Source organism: Trachurus trachurus, assembly GCF_905171665.1.
Source record: "Trachurus trachurus genome assembly, chromosome: 7".
In the NCBI taxonomy this organism is placed as follows: domain Eukaryota; kingdom Metazoa; phylum Chordata; class Actinopteri; order Carangiformes; family Carangidae; genus Trachurus; species Trachurus trachurus.
In genome coordinates this window covers 21264929-21286868 of record NC_139901.1, presented here as the reverse complement: position 1 = coordinate 21286868, position 21940 = coordinate 21264929, and the positions used below count along the sequence as shown (strand labels likewise).

General features: G+C 42.3%; 2 protein-coding genes across 2 annotated transcripts; both read right to left on the bottom strand.

Annotated features, from left to right (window-relative positions):
• Positions 1-406: 406 nt before the first annotated feature.
• atp6ap1lb (ATPase H+ transporting accessory protein 1 like b) lies at positions 407-11350 on the bottom strand (the record flags this gene model as incomplete). Its single annotated transcript, XM_083974618.1, has 7 exons — positions 407-643; positions 990-1233; positions 1386-1436; positions 1764-2002; positions 3473-3555; positions 4137-4174; positions 11214-11350. 7 exons carry the CDS (start codon positions 11348-11350, stop codon positions 407-409), a joined length of 1029 nt encoding a protein of 342 aa, XP_083830744.1.
• A 3961-nt stretch (positions 11351-15311) lies between these two features.
• b4galt3 (UDP-Gal:betaGlcNAc beta 1,4- galactosyltransferase, polypeptide 3) lies at positions 15312-21670 on the bottom strand. The gene is made up of 6 exons (XM_083975674.1): positions 21368-21670; positions 20978-21213; positions 20020-20210; positions 19797-19919; positions 18835-18939; positions 15312-17729 (listed from the first exon to the last, which is right to left on the bottom strand). The coding sequence occupies exons 1-6, from the start codon at positions 21648-21650 to the stop codon at positions 17372-17374; spliced, it is 1296 nt and encodes a 431-aa protein (XP_083831800.1). The 5' UTR covers positions 21651-21670; the 3' UTR covers positions 15312-17371.
• Between the last annotated feature and the right edge of the window lie 270 nt (positions 21671-21940).

The following is a 21940-nucleotide window of genomic DNA, read 5'->3' as shown; positions in this document are numbered from 1 at the left end:
CTACAGTTGCTAGCCTGTTGGGGTTTTAGTGACTGGCTGGGGTAAAGGCCTGTATAAGTTGTTGCCCTTCAGGGCCCTGGGGCTGTCTTTGACCTTTGACATTAGGATCAGGAACCATCTCTCAGGGAGAGGCTTGAACATCCAAAGGCCTTATTCAAAATCTGGAGGCCAAGATGCAGGTCAATGGCGAAAGAAGAAAAAGTATCCATCCACGGTCTGCATTTACTTAAAGTAGTTAAGACGTACAAGGTTTTCATATGAACAGGCAAAGTTGAGATTTTGTTGAACAAATATTCAGTGGAGGATACTTTTTCACTCTTGCATTCCCCTGCTCTCCCCTCAGTCTTGCTTCTCAGCTTTCTCTCTCCCTCTCTTCCCCTTTCGTTCTCCAGCTCTTCTTTTTTCTTCACAGGCTGTTCTTGTCTGGCAACTCGGCCTCTGGACTACGGGGAAAGTAGACGGTCGCTTTGTGTTCCTCATAGCGATCGATGTGCTTGAGGTGTACCACCATGTGCAGGGCATAGGCTAAGACAAGGAGCAGGATCAAAGATGTCACCAAGCCCATCAGGATGGCTGGCGTCAGGAAAGTGGCACAGTCACTTGCCGACGCAAACTTGTCTGACTGCACATTGAAGGCCTGGATCTGGAAGAGTCGAGAGAGGGCGGAAAGATCAGATTAGACAGTACTAAAGAGGGCAACTGGCTCTTACTGGGCTTACCAGGCACAGAGACACTGGGCACAGATGGACAGGTTGAGACAGACTAGCAGATGGCTAAACAGACAGACTGACAGACTGCCAAACAGACAGTCAACAGACCGACTGACAGCCAAACAGGCGGAACACAAAAGGAAATGGCTGGCAAGCAAACAAACACATGCACACACGTAGGGACCAGGGGAGAAGAAGGACTATGATATAACTGTGATTGTGCAGACAAAACAAGAAGAGTTACACAACAAAGGCTGGGCCCCGTGTGCAAAAGTGTACCTGGAAATCAGTGAAAGTGATGTGCCAGTTAGCAGATGTGTCAGTGTGGGAGCTGGGCACTAGCAGAGTGTCATATTTGTGCAGGCTGCTGACGTGCTGGCAATGGTAGGATGAAGTGGCAGGAGCGTAGACCTCGCTGGCGTTGAACGTGGCCTCCTGTGTCCAGTTGTAGTGGATGTGAACACTGTCCAGTGTGAACCAGTTTTGACCAGCTGCCTCATAAAAAGTGTTGGACATCTGCAGCCTGACAGAAGAGACAGTGTGGTTACATATGTGGGCTGGGGGTGTGTCTTTTAATACAAACATGGACTAGTCAGTGTAATAAATGAAAAGTCTAAGGAGGGTAGATATAAAGGTTTAAGGTGAAAATATCTGAAGCAAGCATTGGCATTTTACCTGATTACTAGACCCCGCAAGTCCTCCACATCACCAAACCTCAGTGAAAGCCTGTTGCAGAAGAAAACCGTAAACATTAATGTTATCAGATTTACCATAGAAAAACGAAGGTCAATTCGCAGCAGGCCACAGCAAATATCAAACCATAAAACCGTACTTGGCATTTATGTAGGTCACTTTAATTCATTTTCTATATCTCATAATAATGTATCAAATATAAGTTGTCTTTTCTCTCTATGCAGATAAGTTAACTTTTGTTATTGTTGTCTAGCACACTGTATGTGCCATTCCTGTCTTGTAATGTACTGTATTTCCAACCTTTTACCCGAACAAAGTTGTTTTTCTGACCCTCTCTGCCCACAGGTGGATTTGACTTACGTAGCTTTTTCCTTGGTGCAGATGGAGCCTTTAGTGTCCACAGGTGAGCTGGGGTTAAAAACCCTCTCAGTCAGATCAATGAAGGTATGGTTTCTGTAACGGATTGCCAGGCGCTTTGCCTTGAACAGGATGCAGGTCTTCCCATTGTAAGAAACACTCAGAGGGCCGTAAGGTCCCATCAGAGACTGGAGCAGCTTCCTCTTATTGTGAGACATCCCTGGCTGATGCCAGTGAAAAGGCTGCAAACATATGAAGAAAGGAATTCGGTGTGAGCAAAAAAAGAAAAAAAGAAAACTGCAGTGAACTGGCAAACAAAATATGGCCAGCAGCAGTTTTGCATTCTTTGACTGCCCTCTAGGGGGCGATCAGGCTTTTATTCTGACACATAAGATGTGCCTCATTTCAGGGGCTGGATGTGGCCCACAAAAGTCTGTGCTGTGAATGAGTTCTCCATCCTCCTGCTCCTCTGTGAATCATACCAAGCATGACAAAGACTAAAACAAATAGTGCTTTTATGCACGTTTATTTGGCTGTCAAATCAAATAATTATTGGTTTACAACCAGGAATTTGACCTCAAATTGCGATATATACATACCGGTATACATATATATATATATATATATATATATATAGCAGTAAATAGATGAAAGTCTAGAAATACAGACTATTTCAGCCACTTAACAAGGACACAGCAGCAAGCAACAGGAACACAACACGACATGCGTTCAAGCTATCCTGACCCTAAATACAGTATCCAGCCAGTTATACAACATGTGTCTGTGTTATCTGTGTACATCACCACCTCGTAGTTTATGATTTATTTCATAAAACTGACCAACAACAAGCGTTCCATGGTGCACAGCCCACTCCACCTCCCCTTATACATGCTGTTATATTCAATTTCAAAGGGTAATTGAAAAAAAAGACTCTTCATTGTGTTCATACAGTAAAATGTCCCACTGATGTGTGGAGTTGTAAAATATGTAGAGTTAAGTGTTCTAGCCTTCTCTGAACTGAGAGGTGGTTGGAGCGAGGAACCTTGTCTTTTCCATACAAAACAGGGGCTTTCTGAATTTGCATATAATAGTGTGATGGCTGTTAGACTGCTTTTCTGCACTGTGCAGATAGAAACTGCCCCCTCTAGCTTTTTAATCTCTTTGCTCAGAGGTCTCATCTCATTGGAGAGCATTTGGGCTAATCCAGCACTATTTTACAAGACATTTAAAGTAGCAGCCACATCAGCTATGAAATGAGTATTATTTTGACCTGTGTGTTTAACATAAAACATATGATTTATAACTGGCATTGTGAGGTATGGTAAAGGATATGACAATTTTCCAAAATATATAAAAGCTACTATACTGAATCCAGTAGTTTAGGTGAGGTTACTGCAAGGAATCGGTTAATCCATATGACATAATGTAACCCTGCCTGGATGCATCAGCTATCAGCTGCTACAGCATATGGTTTCACTGAATTTTCAGTGAAAGTGGTCCTATGTGTGTGGGTGGCAAGGATGTTTTACCTCCAGTGAATGTGAAACCAACAATATTCCCACATCCAAGGTCAAAAGCGGTGTGGCTGAGTGAGTATGCTTTGTTTTGTTTGCGGGCACATTGTGTGACTGTGTGTTTGTGTTTGTATGTACAGATAAAGAAAGCAGGCTGATGTGGAGATAGTGGGGGGGGGGGGGGGGGAGTGTGTGTACCTGCAGTATTCTCCTGAGTGGGTTTTCATCTTCAGGCGCCAAAATAACCTCTTCACTTTCTAAGCCGTACCCACCATCTTGACCTGAAAACGCATACACACATTAGCGCACCATGAAAGACTATATCTGTGTACATACACCAAGATCATTGCAGTGCTGCATTGCAGATTGCAACATAATCATAAAAGCCGTGCCGATTCCAAACACTACAGACACAAGCACAGAGAGATTCTGTGTACACCTCAGCGCTCAGGCTCCTATCTATTTCCAGTTGTTTTGCGTCATCACAGTGACTCATCAGCAGTTTATTTCAAAGCTACTAGAGTATTGTTCAGTGTTTACAAATACTCTTCATCTTGTTCCAGAAGCATATGATTTCCCATCATATGATTTTAAGAGGTATCACTATATAGTCAAAAGGCCTATATTTAGCCACACATCTGAATTGCCACTGAGATGTGTGGGTCACACACATACACGTACATACAAACACATATACAGAACATATTTCTAAGTCGTTTTATAGTGCACTGTGGCAAAGATGTCTCCAGCATCAGGAATGAAATGCATTTGTCAGGACTATCTATCCAACACATCAGCTTGAAGTTTGCCATGGCAGGTTTGATTGAATCAGGCCTTGTGTCACACTAGATTTGTTACTTACTTGATGTGACTCTTGTTGCTTGTTTGGGATTCTCTTTGCTGTGGAAGAGAGAGAAGACACAATAAGGTCTTTTTCATCACAAGATGCAGGGAGAAGTTCAATGTTTTTGTTGTCTTTTTTCAACAATTTTCCATAATGTGCACATGATGCTTATCTGGCACATTCCCTTGAGTAAGTTCATGATCGTACGATGCAGCAAATGCACAGCAATTAATGAGAATATTAAATGTTGTAAAATGTAATTTTCAAACTGTGCACAATTGTTTTTTTGTCAGTGCTTGTATATGTAGTCACAATTGATTGCACGCACTCTTCATATACATTTTAAACATCATTTTGATTTTAAACATGAGTATACTAAAGATAGTGTGTTTACTTTCACATACAAAGCTGTGGTTTTGAAATTTAGTTTGTGGTGCTGTTGTTCGACTGCATTGCATTATACAGAGAGAGGTTTATGTTGTTAGCCCTGCCTCAGTGATATAAATGACGTGGGCAAAGTAACAGAAATATGTGCTGCCAGGATACCGCACCACAAACTGCAGCAAAAATTATCATCAATTTGAAAAAACACCCCTCAACAAAAAATGAACATTATAACTTTTATGAAAGAGGAATTAATTGCCTGACTGACTGTATTAGCCTGTGTTACCTTTAGATGTACCCCAGAATTAGCAACAGTGCATCCATACAGTAGCTGCTAAACTGACAAATATACACATTTTTACAATATTTGTTACAGTGCTATACATGAGGGTTGTATGACCCTCTCCCCTCCTCTCATTTCCTCTCCACTGTTACATTATAAAATGGTTGAACAAAACATTGTAATCATATTAAGAGATTTAAATAATTGCATGTTTTACATCCTATATCAACAAATAGATACAACTCTGTACAACGTCCCGTACCCACAGAATTTAATAAGCAGTTCACAAAGTCAGTAGGTCTGCTCGGTGTCTATGTCACAGAGATTCAGTCTCAGTGTGGTGTATTGCTTTTACTAAATGACCGATCTTTGATGTGGGACTGACCTACATAGTGCACCAGGGAGAGAGGACTCACTATTTTCTCTTCCTTTACATGTTTGCCCTAGCTGTCCTCCTCTCAGTCTAACTAAACCCTGTATAGCCTTGGACTTCTTGGAGCTAATCCTGATCCTTTTAACTGTCTAATCAAAGACGTAATGCGGCAGCAATGGGCTTACTGAGCGGCGCTGACATGGTCAGTTTTGCTTGTTGTGATGGTCCACCCACTGCTCTGACTGCGTGGTCTGTCCTATCCTGGCCTGTCCTTCATGATCATCTGCCCTGACTCGTTAATCTCCACACAATAGCCAGTTATAATGGGCTTGTAAAAGGTAAACCCTAAGACCTGTGGGAGTGGATGTGACAAATGACGTCTTTGTTTTGTGTCATGTCACCAGGCAGCGCTGCAGTTCGTTTATTTTTCAGCTTCTGTCATAGATATTTTAAGTCCTTTTATGAATTGCAGCACAAGACACAAAAAGACACAAAAACAATGTGTGTTAACAATTTCATCTGTCACTGATACTCTGTTTTCTTTGTTATTTCTAGTTGAATGTCAATGCTGTGATCTTGTAGGAAACTCCTTTTAATAGATACATAAGATAGACTGAAGGTGGCCTGAATATTCACCAACCATACAAACACCAATAAACAGCACTGACTACTGTTGTCCAGGGCAGATCATACTTTGTTTCTCTCATTTGGTGACCCAGACGGTGGTTACCCAGGGCTGGCCCACATAAGTGATCTATATCAAGAACAACTCCACCCTATATTTTGTAGTAAAAATTAGTTTGGAAATAGTGATTTGATTGCTTAAAAACTGCTTTAATAAACATCTTGACCCAAAGGCAGAATTGCAAACCTATTTATTTGTTTGGTTTGGTTGGATGTTTGATCCCTCAGACACAGCTGATGGCATACATCTCATGTCAGCTTCTCAAAGTTTTAGTGATTGACCCACAGAGGACGAAGCGATTGCAGGTCAAAACAAGGTGAGCAGACTAAGCAGAGGCTAACAAAGGAAAAGGAATTAACAAGTCCCGTTTCTGATCACATGCTAAGTTGTAGTTTTAAAGGTAGGTTGCCAGACGTATCAATGCCAGCAGCCTGAAGCAATTATCTACCCGTCTGGTGCAGTTTGCACCTGGGCAATATTGTATAGTTGAGTGCCAGATGGATTAGGATTAGGGGTAAGTACAGGTTAGGTCCATTGGAGAGATGTGGTCCCTGAACAAGATGAAGAGATTAAGCCATGATGTCAGAGCTCGTGGTGCTGTGGACAAGAGCTAATTAATATATTTGAACTGACCTTTGATATCGTGACTTCACCATGGTCATTATATGATATGGAGTTCAAGTTTAACACTCATGATAATTCTGTCGCTGTACTGAACAAAGGTTTTGTATTGTTGTTCATATTTTGTACAAATTTGAACGTGGCGTGTATTGGGGGTGGGTGGGGGTCCCTACAAACACTGCATCATATTCTGCAGTAAAACCATCCATTTCATCCAATAAATTGGGAGTACAGCATGTTGACTGTCCCAGGTCCCTCATCATCACACACTGCACAAAGCTGTTGTTTTAAAACAAGTTTCAGCCTAGTTGACCAGACGACAGCTGCATGATGAGGTCTGTAGGATGTGAGTCAGTGATCAGCAGGAAAGTACAGAGCTGTAAGAGAGTAAATGAGCTCTTCAACTTACATCCCATTGTGCATGTGCGTGTGTGTGTAGTCTGAGTCTGTGGGTATGCATGGGCCAACTTCAACGTCAGCATTGTTATTGGCTTAATTAGAAACTCCCTGGGATGTGTACATCTGTGCGCATGTGTGTCTGCACATGCTATTGGATCCATTCCTATGAACTTGAATGTAATCTCTGCATAGTAGGCTACTTTATGAGTAACGATATGAGAGATTATGATTATGGTTAATCCAAATATTTACATTTGTCCAGGTGAATGCTGGCTAAACTAATATGGAAGAGCTGTCAAATGTACTACGCCTTTGGCAGACGGCAGTTGTGGCTGAAACCTCAGTAGCATGGTAGTTACCCCCACCCCTCCTTGTTCATCCCAAACACAAGTGATAAAGCACTCCTTCCTTCCTCTGCACCTACGCAGGCCTCAGCTGGCTGAAAGGGGCCAGAGGAGTCTGTGTAAGCGTGAGCGTGTGTGTGAGTGCGAACTAAAGCCCAGCCGTTTGTTCCTGTGCCAGTTTCGCGAGGTCAGCAACCCAGGACTGCTGCGGCCCCGTCATTGGCTCAGCCCATCACACAGTGCCTGGGTGCTGAACAGGCCCTTTATATAATCAAAGCCATGCCAGGGCCACTCCTTGGCTCACCTCGCTCCCCGTGCATACCCTTAGATATGTGCACATGCAAGTGTAAAAACATGCACCTACTGTACACACAACCACACACATATCTATTATCTCTGTGATACTGATTGTATCCTTCTCTTTTTTTTAGACATCCCTATTCAAGCCCACACATGGACAGCAGATTATCATCACTCATCCGTGCCTCTGGTATGCTGCCTAGCAGGGTGAAGGTGTGGTGTCTGCTCCCCAAACTTGTAAACAAGTTGGGTTTGCCTCTGCCACCATACAATGCTCAGCCACTGCTCTCAGACTCAGTAAACCAGGACCAGGCCATCCAAGCCTCTGCATCCTTGACGTTAGTTTTCCTTAAATACAGTGGTTTCCCAGTTGTGTGGTTCATTTGGCTCGAAGCCAGCTGCAATTTTTGATATCAGCTGAATGTGAACCTTTAGCCATTAGGTATTGTTTTTGGGTTCCCTAGAGCAATAGTCATTGTGTTTATTAAGAGTGGATCAGACGATGAGCGCTTGTTCTTATATTTCCTTGTATTACACCAACATGAAATGTCAAACCCAGCCATGTTGCTATTTCTTGCAGTGTGAACTACTTTTGCAAAGTGATGTTACTGTCGGCGAAACAAAAATATGTTATAATTTCAATAATTAAGAGCCACACAATGGTTTGGTAAATTATTGTGAGCCTGCCACAGTAGGGTAACATGTCTTAATCCCACACTGGGCAGGTGCTGGCCTATTAATAGATTTATTAGTGCGGATTAAGCTTTAGGTGTTTACTAAGATGCCGCTCAGAGCTCTTCTGCCATTTCAGTGTAACTTTGATTGTGGCTTCAAAATTGACCTTAGGTCACGGGATAGACTTTAAATCTTCTTACTCTTCTGAGATCAAATGCAACAGTGGTGTTGTGTGCAGCCCTGCATCATGACTGCATCAAATATTTATACTGATGAATATTCACGTTTCTCACTCTGTTGAATTCAATCATTAAAATAAACAGTTTTAACATTTATATGATATAATGCTGTTTATATAACGTTAAATAAGCGTTGAATGTTGCTAAAATTAGCTGTTGATTTTTTTTTAACTCTATAATCTTCTCTGAAAGGAGATAAGTGAACAACTTTCAAGTGGAAATCCAATACCTTGGCCTCTAATCTGTACCAATATTTGGGTCAGTTCATCAGTGTTTAAGAGTTTTAAGCACATGTTGACTGACAACCTGTTTAAACTGCAGACAAAATACTCCTTACCACATAAACACGTCACTAAATTGCACAGCTAATCAACAAGCTGGAAATGAGATGAATTCATGATTCTTGTGTTCAAGTGTTGACCCCATTTAATCTCTTTAAATGTGTCAGTAAGCGTTTTGCATTGGATAGTGTGAATGATATAATATCATAAGAGTATGCTGTTCCAGGCTCACAAAATTGGGTCATATCTAATTGGCCTGTGTAGTTTTTGTGCAATGTACTAGGCCAGGTTAACTTAACAGGTCACAGTTTTTCAGAGGTTATTTAAAAAAATTGCATATCTATTGTATAAAATGTGACTTCTACATATATAATTTAATACTGTACCTCATTGGATAAGGAATCTGAGATGCTAAGACATGTTTTAAAAAATAATTCATAAAAAGCTCATCTAGTAATTATATAGTAATTAGAATCATAGAAAATATACAATCTATCTTATTTCCCCTTAAAATGTGTACGCACATACGACTCATTACAACATTAAATGTTGTAATGAGTCGTAAAGGGAAATAAGCATGACCAGCTTTGTACAATACCCCTTGTATTAGTCTGCACTCTTCAGGGCCTTGCTGTAAAAAAACAGCTTGCAACAGCAACATTTTTTTATTTGCAAACAAATTGTGAACAACAGCTGCAAAATCGCATCCCATAGTTTTGCTCTGATGATTTATCTGAGCTTGTGCTGTTAGACTCGGTCTGGATGAGTGAGGAGGTTATTTCCAAAATTACAACTTAGTCTTCTGACCCCTAATCTGTACCCATATTTGGATCATATTTTCAGCAGACATGTATTATGCTTGGATTGCTTTACAAATATCGGTGCCATAGATATAATTATATAAAAATTAGTCATCATGGCAAATTTGTCAAATTATTGATGATGTTTTGAACTGTAATTCATTTGTTTTAGACACCTGTTTCTAATAGTACATGATGTTGAATGGGGTTGTTACATCTAATAAATATATTATATCGCAGTAGGACCTCTCTGACTGGTATTTTTCATTATGTTGTAAAGTGTTTAGTTTAGTATTAGTGCCACACAGAAAATCAGGCTTACTGAACATTTTCTCTTCATTAACTTTGTGCAACCTCAAGTCTTGCAGCAGTAGAGGTTTCTAACCCACTGTACCTTTCCTTCTGCATTCCCAACCAACGTTATGCACCGTACAAGGCCGATGAAATGAAAGCCATGAACGGCTGCTCTTATATAACAGTATCTTTGAGTGTGTCAGAGCTGCGAACAGAGCTGTGACTGGGGGACCAGAACTGTTACGTTGCACAGTTACGTACAAAGTTTGATCCAGGGAATAGGCTGAAAACCCCGGGAGAAATTAATGTAGCCATTCTCTGTGGGAGAGACTGCGGTGAAAAGTCAAGACGGGGATCTGTCAGAATTTTACAGACGGTGGATTGAGCTGGAATGAGAGCAGCCCCAAGAGACGGCATATTGGATTCTAAATCTAAAGTTATTTGCCTGTGAACATTTCTGCAAATAAGATTGTTTGTGCAACACACGAAAGCATGACAGTAATGATGTTTCATTCTGTGGCAATAAGGCAAACCATTTTTGACTGATGGCTAAAAAGCATTATGTCAGAAACTGCAGCATATCATGGCTTTGAAGCATTTACACTATAGAGGATTGTGTGGCATAAGTGTGAAGAGCCTTACATGGCTTTGGCATAATATTATACTGTAGGTCTTTGCCTTAATGTTTCTGTAGGCAGACAGGGGCTGGTGCGAGGACAGGCCCCGGCTGCCGACTCAGTCCCGTCCCTGTGACACTGTTGTGAGTGCCCCCAGGTTTGAGACCTGAATATTTTATCCAGATTTGACCTGCAGGACTGCATATGCATTATGCAGACATGGCCGGCTTGAATTCCCCCCCCCCCCCCCCCCCCCCTCTCTCTCTCTCTCTCTCAATGACTGCATCAGTAAACAGACCCCAACAGACCATCCCTGATGCATCCTTTCCTCTCCTCCCTGTCCCATCCTTGTTTACCTTCCCTCCGTCCGTGCTGCTTCCCCTTCTTCTCTCCTTCCCTCTCCCTGATACCTCTCCTGTATAGGCCCACTGCCCCAGCCTTATTTAGCTCCCTCCTGCCAGACCAACACTACTGTACAGAGACAACAGCCCCATCCGTGATCGATGAGCAGCGTCTGATGCAGTCCCCAAGACTGAGACAAACAAAGCCCTCGCAGCCTCAGCTCCCACTGACACACCAGCACTGCCTGCATCCACGCTTTCTGAGAACTCATACCCAAGGTGAGGTGGGGAGGAAAGGAAGGGGAGGCGAAGGAGAGAAAGAAAGACCCTTAGAGAACACATCAGCATCCCAGCATCCCTGCATGCATCTACCCCTCCACCCCCCACCCCCTCCCTCCACTCCCCCACCCCCCCGACACCCCTAGCTCTGTTCAACAGCCATAGAGAGGATGGATTTACCTTCTGTCCAGGATTTCAGGCACTTCTTCATAGACGAGTCCCGGCTGCGACTCTTCATCATCAGTGAAGGAGAGCCCAGGCCGGCTGAGAGCGGACAGCAAGGCGAGGGAGCAGAGGAGGAATGCGTGTGCAGCCATTGAGACAATGAGAGGAGACTGCCGCTGGTTGAGCTCCGCTTCATAATCTGCTCTCCTAGCATTGGCTGACTCCCACCTCCTCTGACTGACAGTCGCCGTGGCCAATCAGCGGCGAGCAGGAGCCGATCAGCGTGCATCACAGCCACAGCGCCCCTTCCTCTCCATCCCCTCGCTGCACCCTGACTCCCCCTGCCTCCCGCCCTACTCCCGTCTTTGTCATCCTCCCTCTGCCTCTCTCACTCTGCTCACTCTCCCACATCCACTCCAGTGCTCTCTATCCTCTCTTTCATGCACACATAGCCGCAGGCAAGCCCTAAGTATAGGCAGCGCGGCTCATTGTTTTTCATAACACATCTCATCATACCTGTGATACCTCCCACAGAACACACTCACACATGTAGACACACGCATGCTCCCTCGTGCATCCGTACACATGTTGGTCACGTAGGATAAGCGCACGCAGACACACGCGCGCGCGCAGTCATAACAGGAGCAGGCTCACAGACGCATGCACACTCACACACACCTCTGTGGAAAATCACCTGGGAATGTCAAGGTCAGATTGTGTTGGCAAGGAGGAGGACGGGAGGATGTTGACATGACTTTATGTGGCCACAGAAAGAAAGAAAAAAAACATGACTGCATGACCCAGATCTCCAGTGCGCTGCCACAATAGCAGAATTAATTCACTTGATCTATGTGTTGTTGTGAGCACTGAGAGGCCCCGCAGCTGAGGAAATTGTCCACTGAGGCTGCAAATATGGATGACAGGAGCAGCTGAGCAGCCGTTGGATGAGACGGGAACGAGGGTCCGACCCTGCCGACCCTGACGGCTGATCCCGTTTCTTCCTCATTATTTAGCCCCCATGCGTGAGACGCCCCCAGGATCTTCATACATCCTCTCTCTCTCTCTCTCTCTCCTTTATTTCCATATCCGATGATGTGATGATTTTCAGTGCAAAAACATTAGGGGTGGTTATATAACCAAATGTTGTGACCTATATCATGGTTGATTTTCACATCGATGCGTGGCAATGAGTCACACTGGAAGAGTGACTGCAAAATTTTTAGACTCTTCCTGTTGTTTTTCTTTCATAATTCACACAAGAAAGCCCCCCTCCTCCTCTGAAACACATTGGATCTAAAAGAGTTTCTCGTCATCACTGTGGGATATAGAGCCTCTACCTGAACACTCAGCAGATCTTAACACTATTTGAATTATGCTGCTGCAATCAAAAAAAAGCTCCATAACATGTGTGACAATCATAACATACAGAATGTCTATGCTAACACAGGTAGACAGACAATTACCTGACTGATTCAGTTTGTAATACTTACCTGTCTCTAGGCAGGTGAATATAAATGGATTAGTGTGTGGTGTGTATCTGAAATGATGCACAAACAACCTGAGAAAATAATAATACATCTGGTTGGGAGAGATATAGGGTTTACCAAAATGACCACACAATATAGGCTTGTGTGCCTATATGTGGCTCACTTACATGTGCATCCTTGTGCAATGGTTTATAGGACTAAATATATCATCCTGCGCTGCATGTGTTTGTGCTAAGAGGGCTAAAGTATTGCTGAGGGTATGAGAGGTCACCTGTGTCTCCGAGGTCATACGGTAATAGGAGGTGACTAAAGGCTGTCTCAGCCCTCCACGCCTGCCGCCATGGTCGCTTCGGCAGGCCAGTGTGTCAGTCCACTGGAGGGAAAGAGCAAACTGGACTGTCACTGCTGCCGTCAGAGAATGACAGCATCACAGAACATCCAACAGGAAGACATCCAGGTGTGATGACTTTAAAGAGATGACACGCAATACACTATATTAGGTTTAACATTAAATATATTCATTTTTTAAATACCAAGTGCAGAATGATAGTTCACCCCAGAAAAGCACTATTGTACTATATGTGCTATTCACAAAAATTAGTGGGCAACTTTCAAAATAAGAACAAATGCAAATGAAATGTTAAGTTAATGAATAAAAACAATAATGAACAATAAAACATAACTTTGTCCAATTTAGCAGATTAATGGGATTCGCTGGTTTGCAGTACATTATGGTGGCTAATGTTAGCTAATGCTATTTTTAGATTAGATATAAGATATTTACTGAGAGTTTTTATTCAATCAAGTCCTAAACTGTGAATTTTGTGTCATGAAGTGTCATGCAGGAGGAGACCACAGAATAAACTTTTAGTATTATCACATGAAATATACCTATACCCATAACACCCTGCATTATCAACAGTATGCAATATTGGATGAGTGAGGCCTCTAATGTGAGAGTATCAGGTGTGTTAATTCAGCTCAGTGGTCCTTCTGGAGGCTGCAGTCTGTGTTGGTGTTGCATTTGAACTGGTTGTTGAGGTGCCCACACCTCCCCCCTCCCCATTTTATGAGTTTGTGTTTTGCCCTCTCGCGGTGAGTCATACAGCAGTTTTGATTATGAAACAGATCGAACATACACAGCTGAGGGTTACTATCTATTTATAGGTCTGATCTCATATCCAACTTTTTAATCCTGCTCTTTATGCCCACATAGAACACAGAGGCCTGCAATACACAGAGTGATGTAACGGCCTAGAGCAGTTTTTGATCGCTGCGCAGCATGTGTTTATGATGATGATATAGGACTGCTAATCTAGCGGCAAGCATGAGCATCTGATGTCCGCAATGTTTAAGCTGGAGCAGCATTAATCAGAAGGCTGAAGCTTGTATTCATTAAGAGGCCTCAAGTGTTGTGGGAGGATAAGTGCTTCACTCTAAGGATTTAAGTGTATAGATCAGTGCAGAGGGTATTTAAGTGTGTGTTTTATGTGTTTGTTAATGACACAGGATTGAGAGAAACACATTTATGATTATGGGTTTTTATTGGTATACATATTTGCTGTCTGTCACAACACCGTAGTTCACTGTTTCTGTTGCCTTTTTTGCTGACAATCTATCTGCACAACATGAACACACACACACACACGCACACAGTCATACGCACACAATCTTTCATCTGATAAAATCAGTAAATAAGGCAACCAAACATGATGCCAGACTTTAATAGGTGATGCAAATATCATGGTACTTCCATATAAGTGATTTAATGTATTAATCTCATCATATAGTATGCCCATAATGCACATCTCCCTATTCAGGAGGTTTTCTTCCATTGCATTTACATCTTTCAAATGTGTTTAATGACAGAAAACTCATGATGAAATTAACTTAAAAAAAAAAAGTTTAATTGAAGTCCCAATCCTGGTTATTGACTTCATTTAACTACACAGTATATATTTCCAACACTTGTGACACATCCTTTATAAAAACTATCCTATTTATTAAATATAGTAACAATCTCCAGGTAAGCACACAGTTTTCTGATTAATCTGCTGAGATTACATAACATCCATAAAGGCATATTTCAACATTTTGGCAAATTTGCCCATTGCCATAATCCCTATAGTCATAGTAGCAGTAGGTTTGTTACCTTTAATTGTCGGTGCAAGCTGTTTTTCGATCAGCGGGGCAGAGATATGAGCTACTCAGCTAACGCTACGGAGGCTCATGGGATTGCCAAGTGAATGTGGTGAATGTGCAGGTCACAACTTGTCCACGAGAGTTGTTGGATTGTGTATTTTATGAGTTTGATGGGGGAAACCTGGAAATATATGCCTCCATAGCGTAGCTCTGAGCAGCTTGCACCTCTGCCCCGCCAATCGAAAAACAGCTTGCACCGACAATTAAAGGTAACGATCCTACTACTATGACTAAAGGGATTATGACAATGGGCAAATTTGCCAAAATGTTGAAATATCCATTTAAAAGCATTCAGTGTGTCACTACTTCATATCATATAGGCATTGTCCAGGGCAATATGATAAATGGAGGCTATATTATCTATTGATATGCAACTAGATAATTATGATGTATAAAGTTAAGAAATTAAGTCTTATCATCTCTCTATGCACTGTCAAGACAATCTGTTTGTACAGCACTCTTTGTTTAAACCAGGTAATATTTCTCCATAAATAAACATATACTCCTTGTATAAATTGTATATCCATTCATAAATCACACACCATGTAGTTTTTGGTTCTATTAACCAGTAAAGTTCATAGAGTTGTTCTACACCTTTAAGCTGGCAGGATCAATCATGTGATACAACGCAATTGAGAAACCCTCCAAACAGAGCAGTGCAAAGATTTGATTGGCTGAAACCTATGAATGGCCAACGTTAAATGATTAACATTCATGTCACAACACTGCAGTTTCATTCAGTCCTTGGTTTTTCTTGGGCTGGTGCTATGCCAGACTGTGCCACTTGAGGGCGCTCACACACATGACCCAGCAGGATGCCTTCAATCCTTCAGTCATATCAGACTTATTCATGAGGCACAATGTTACCATATGAAACGTGGTGATATGGTATAGGTGAGAAATTATTTGCTCTACAAAGGAGCTATGCAGTTGTACAGTGTCACCACTCCCATTGTCAAATAGCAGCATAAATCCTACCAGTGATCAGATTCAAGTCCCTGTCCACAAACTTAGCACCATACCTAATAAACTCACCCATCACAAAAAGGTAAACTAGGATGGACACTCGAGAAAAAAAAACAAAAAAAATTTCTAATAGCTGATGTGGAAAAAAAGAAAGAAAACTGAACACCAGAAATAAATAGTGGCCTTTAGATCACACATGCAGACAACAAATGAGCCAAATGACCTATAATATACATGTTCCGATTTGGTATCCTCCGCATGATAAAATTATTTTCTGTCTAACACATGAGTGTTCTCATGCTTTTAGATGGACTGAGATCTTTCTCAATATACTGAAAGACCCTTTGTGAGGATGTCAGGCCTTCTAGTAAGAAGCTCACCTAGATCTATACACACCGCTTTATCGTAACTATGAACACTTTTGTTATTAAAACACAACTGGAAGCTGGCAAATGTGTAGTCACGCAACGCACGTTTGCTTTTATCCCTATACCTGACTTACCTAAAATAAGAATTATAAAAAAAACACAGATAATATCAGAAGCACAGGTCTATAGTCAAACTAGGACAACAACTATCATGCCAAGTCTATGTTTATCTGACAGGCGTAAAGATAGTCATGATAATGTTTCCTTACTTTGTTATGTGATTGGATACAGAGCTATTGTTTGATTGTCTAGAAACTAAATGTAAGAGAGAGAGAGAGAGAGAGAGAGAGAGAGAGAGAGAGAGAGAGGCACCAGACTGTAAGGAAGGACAAGTAAAACAAACCAGTAAACAAATAAAGAAGTCTCTATATAAATATAAACTCTAGAATTGTCTGATAATTATGGAGTTGGTCAGCGCTTGATCAGTGCACACAAATATAAAACGGCAGTCCAGGAACAAATCGTTTGTTCTGATCGAGCATCAGCTTTATCCTCCCCGCTTTCTAACTTTTGCCAAGAGGCAGGAGAGGTAAGAATTAACCCCCAGGTCAGCGTCTAAAAGCAACTATACCAGAACTTTACCAGTCTATAAAATGAGCATAAAAGATAGAAGGCACAGAAACACAAACCCACTGTGGAGTGGGGTGGACTGACAGCAGCAGTTTTTTTTCAGGGGGGGGGAGAGCAGACTTGATGAAGCTGCAGGTCTGCTGACAGCAGATGGGTTGCGTACAACTTGCAATGTCTGGAAAAGAGCAGAGATATATATATTTGCTGTCTCATTTTCATTTAGTTCATTTTGGACTTCTGTCATGAGCGCCAGTCACTTTCAGCGGATGTTAAACCAAGAGGGGACTCAGTCGCGTACCTGAATGCAACCTCTGTAGACAAAAGTGGCTTCTTCATTTGATCCATTGCATAACTATCCCTAAACGGCACTGACCACAAAATGCTGGTGTACTTGAAGTCCCACGAACGCAACAAACTACTTACCTCCATTTGGTCTTTCAGATCAACATGAAGGAGGAAGCCACTTAATGCTACAGATGTGATGCAATCCTTTTATCACACACCTCCCATTCATCTCATTCTATTTCATCACACTGCCTTTCCCATGTCTTGTCTGATTCGCTGTTTTTGACCGTGCAGGTTCTGTTTTTCCACCGACCTGCTTGTGCACACTCATTTGTGCCCCCGCAGACACTTTCCTCAGTTCTCTCTTTTCCTGTTTGCCTGTGCCTTCAGACTTGCTGGTGCTACGTTGGTGAACAGGGGTTGTTGTTTTCAAAGGGATCGGTACTTTCCCTGGTGGCAGACGGGGATCTTCTCCAATGTTGACAGTGAGGTTGGTGTAGAGAGGCTCCAGCTGTTTGGACAGGAGCTCATAGGTCAGAGAGCTGAGGCCATCAGCGCGCCAGTTAAGTCTGGTCCTTTTCAGAAGGTCAAACCTGGAAAGACAAATTCAGGGTTGAACTTTAAAGGAATAGTTTGGACTGAAATATATAGAATACATCTTTCCTCTCAAGCTTTAGGTGATGAGCTTGATACCACTCTCTCATAACTTTCCACAGAAATGTAAGCTACAGTCCGGGGGCTGTTATCTTAGCTTAGCAGAAAGACTGTGGGTCGGGTGAAACGGCTAGCATGACTCAGTCCAAATGCAAGAAAAACATAAATTCACATGACTTTCTGGACTTTCCACTGCAAGTTACTGCGTCTGGAGAGCAATATTCTCAGCATTTATCACACCCTGGAAATTAACTATAATAATAATAATAATATATAGATAACAAATGAGACACAATGTGTTCATTAGTGAGCTGTAAATTTGCTATTATGTGGGTGTTACCTTTTAAGAGCCAGGCCAACTGTTTCCTCATTGTGCTTAGCTTGATATTTCATGTATAAACATGAAGAGTATTAATCTTCTTATCTAATTATAACAAAAATAAACACTATGTGTCTACCTTAAAATTATGAAGTAACACTACCACGTAAAAAAAATACCTTTCCATAAAAGGTAATAAAGTCCCCCGGACATTGGAAAAATAAGGTCTTTATCATGTTGAAGATATATTCCCGTGAGAACGTGACTTTGTGGTACTACAGCTGGTTTGCAGAAGCTTGTTTTTCTAATCAAGATAATCTATCTAAAGTATTTTAGACGAGAAAAAAAAATTTAACCAGAAAAACAAATGAGTAGGCTGCCCGTGGCTACAGAAATAGTTGGCACCACCGAGCGGGCAGAGAAAAATGCCAACTCCGTATAAAACAGCATGTCAACAAAAAATGAAACAACCATTATTGTAAGAGCAAAACCTGTCAGGAACTGAAGGCAGGACAGGTTTGGGCAAAAAGTTAACTGAAGCATAATCCTGATGCCTGTCTCCAGCAATGAGAATGAAGCCTGGAGTATTGGTGGCACAAAGTAAGTGATTATCTGTGACTTAAGCACACTTTGTTATTTTATAGTCTAAAATACATCCAACTAAAAAGAGACAGATTCAACTTTAACTCTGAAAAAAACAAAAAAAAAACAATGTATCTCTGTACCTGCGTGGGTTTTGCTCATTGCCTCTGTCTCCTTTATGCTTGATCATCTTGTAATGACCAATGGCCACTGGGGGGCGCATGATCTTCATGCCAGACAGACGTACCCTGAAGAAGCAGCACACAACAGGAATCAAAACAGCATTCTCCCAGTCAGAAGGACAAAATCGGAAAACCTAATCTCAGTCAGGATAATATTGGATCTACAAACCTAGTGCTTAACCATTCGCAATATTGCTGTTGCTCAAAGTAATAAAGTTATTTAATCTAGATACATGTAACCTCTAAGGGATACATGAAAACAGGAAAATAATGTAAACAACACTAGAATTGTGGGTGATGTATGAGAGTCCATACATGATGTATGAAAAACATGGCTGTTCCCTATTTCCTTCCTCTGGTGCTTGTGTAACATCCCAGTCATCTAAGTTGATTAAAACATCTAAGTAATGTTGTGAATGTCATCTATATGATCATTTTTTAAGATGCAAACTTAAAAGTATGAATGATATTAAAAGTAGGAGAAAAATAGTGTATTTTGGATTATCATCATCATCATCTGGCAAATGCTAGACGAGCCAGAGAGCGGAGAGAGGGAACCAAAGCATCATAGAAATTAGATGAGCTTCAAAACTGTTAACGCCTGCAGCCCAGCCCAAATTCACGGGCTAGTCCATGCAAATATACTTACTGAACCCAGTCCAAGAGACACACAGCAAAGCCACAGCAGTGGGAGGGCACATGTAGATGAAAGATGATGTTAGGGCACATAAAATAAAAGTTAATGGAAAAAGGAAAACATGAGGCAATGAAGCTGTGAACATGAGAAAAAGGATGATGATGGATGGATGGGCGCATGGATAAGCAAAGCAAAAGATATTGAAAGAGTATAAGTAGTGGAGAGAGACACTCGAATGGCCATGCTTGTAGTTGCAAGGTGTGGACAAACAATTCCCCTTCCTCACCTGGCAGCAATGTCATCGTCTTCTCCACCCCAGCCCCAGTACTGGTTGGGGAAGCCATTCATCTTCATATACTGGTCTGGGGTTACTGCAGACACCCCACCAAAATACTGTGGGTACGGCAGCCTAGGAGAGTCATATCACATCATTACATATCTCGGCATGTGTTAACATAAGTCCAGCCATGTGCACACACACACACACACACACATACTGTGCTTTTTACCTGTATCTGAACTTGTCCATGGCCACAGACAGGTGTGTGGGGAACTGTTTGTGGCAGGTGTAGGTGTTGTGGTCATTCTCAGGCAGCAAGTCAACGTCATGCAAGAAAATGCAGCTCCAGTCTTCATCTCTGAGAGCCTCACGCACCCCAACGTTAAGCAGCTTGGCTCTGTTAAAAGTACCATTCCCCCACTGAGGCCACAGACAGAAGCAGAGGAGAACACTTAACCACACATTAATGCATTCATTTAAAAAAACAAAAAAACAAACACAGCCTGTGTTAAAGCTGTTTGTGAGTTTTGGTTATATAGCCAGCATGAGCATTATCAAATGTTAATGCTAACGTTAATGCCTGAGGAAGAGGTTACAGTAGGCCTAGGCTACATCCTTTGTGAAGAGCTGAGGACAGATAGATAGAAGAAAGGAAGCAATAGAAGTAGGAGAGGGTTGCTTTCTGCTAACCACTGCTGATGACAGCTCTCAGCAAGTTAAGGAATTGCATGTGATGCTAAACTACAACACCTGCTTTAGAACGGCTGCTAATGCTAACATTGACTTTATGAAGCAATACCAAAACAAAAAGAGTAAACAAATGTGTATTTAGTTTTCAATTTAGTTCACATTTGTGCTACTTCATTATTATCTTTTGTACCAGCTAGTAGGCCAGCATACTGGTCTCCAACTACACATCAGCATTACGCAAGGATTATGAACATAGGTGTCACAACCAATACAAAATACATAATAATACTAATGTGGTAAGACATATTATTATTTCACCACTACTATCTGTGCTCTGCATAAATGTATAATCTTACTATTGTGAATATCAGTGTGGCACACCAACTATATCTACCAGCATTACACAATTCATGTTGCACAAGGACAGAGACAGTGATAACCACACACTGATCCTTTATCCAACCTGTACACACACAAACACTCGTAGATAACCAGACCTGCTGCACTATGTAGATGCTGTAGTGGATCTGCTGTCTCTGCAGGAAGGGGTGCAGGTGGTAGAGCAGAGCGCGGAGGTGGGTCTGCCGGTTCCGATACGGCACCACTATCGCTGTGTGGTGCCGGGGTTCACAGTCTGGAGGCCGATAACGTCCACCTGGCATCACTAATGGATTCCTCTGTCTGATCTCCTCTAGGGACAGAGGAGAGGAGAGATGGACAGACACAGGTCCAACTGGGGGGAGGAGAAGGACAGGACAGGAAAGGAGTTTTAGTCATGCTCTCTGGCTTATATCTCAGCAGAGTACCACACACTAACACTGACTGTTTTTTTTTTTTACTGGATATGCAAGTCATAACAGCACAAATGTAATCCCTCACTCCCTTACCAAGCAGTGGGGAGGGGATCTGGCAGTCTCTCAGCGGTGGTCCTGTGGCAGGGGGTCCAGTGCCAGAGTTGCGGGGCGGGGGAGGCGGCACTCCCAGATGACTGAGGTTGGTGTAGACGTCGTGAGGACGGGAGTAATCAAACTCTGGCTCTGTGGTGTGCACCAGGACAGACACCAGGCCTTTAAAGCCCCCAAGGGAGAAGTAGAGAACAAAGGCAAACTGGAAGCCCACCAGCAAGGCTAGTGTGCACGGGGAGTCCAGAGAGCGCCCGAAACACGCCATAATAAAGTGAGATCACAGAGATCTAGAGAAATTCCACGTGGGAAAATTCGATGGAGGTGTAGGAGGAGAAACGGGGAGGGGGGAGCAAGTGGTCGCTGGAGAAGGAGGGGGGAGGAAAAGGTAGAAAATGAGTAAGGGGAGGCAGAAGGAGAAGGGGGCGGGAGAGGAGGCAGGGCGGTGGACAGACTCAGATGTGCAGGTGGTGGGTATCCATTTGTAGGAACGGGTAATAGTAATGGTGAAGCTCAGTCAGCACTGCCATCACCTCTTGACCATAGACGTCACTGAGA

Coding starts and splice junctions, on each gene's coding strand:
- b4galt3 (XM_083975674.1), bottom strand. CDS start 21,650: ATGGCGTGTTTCGGGCGCTCTCTGGACTCCCCGTGCACACTAGCCTTG. Junction 19,920..20,019: donor ATGGACAAGTTCAGATACAG/GTAAAAAGCACA, acceptor TGACTCTCCTAG/GCTGCCGTACCCACAGTATT. Junction 17,730..18,834: donor AATGAGCAAAACCCACGCAG/GTACAGAGATAC, acceptor TTGTCTTTCCAG/GTTTGACCTTCTGAAAAGGA.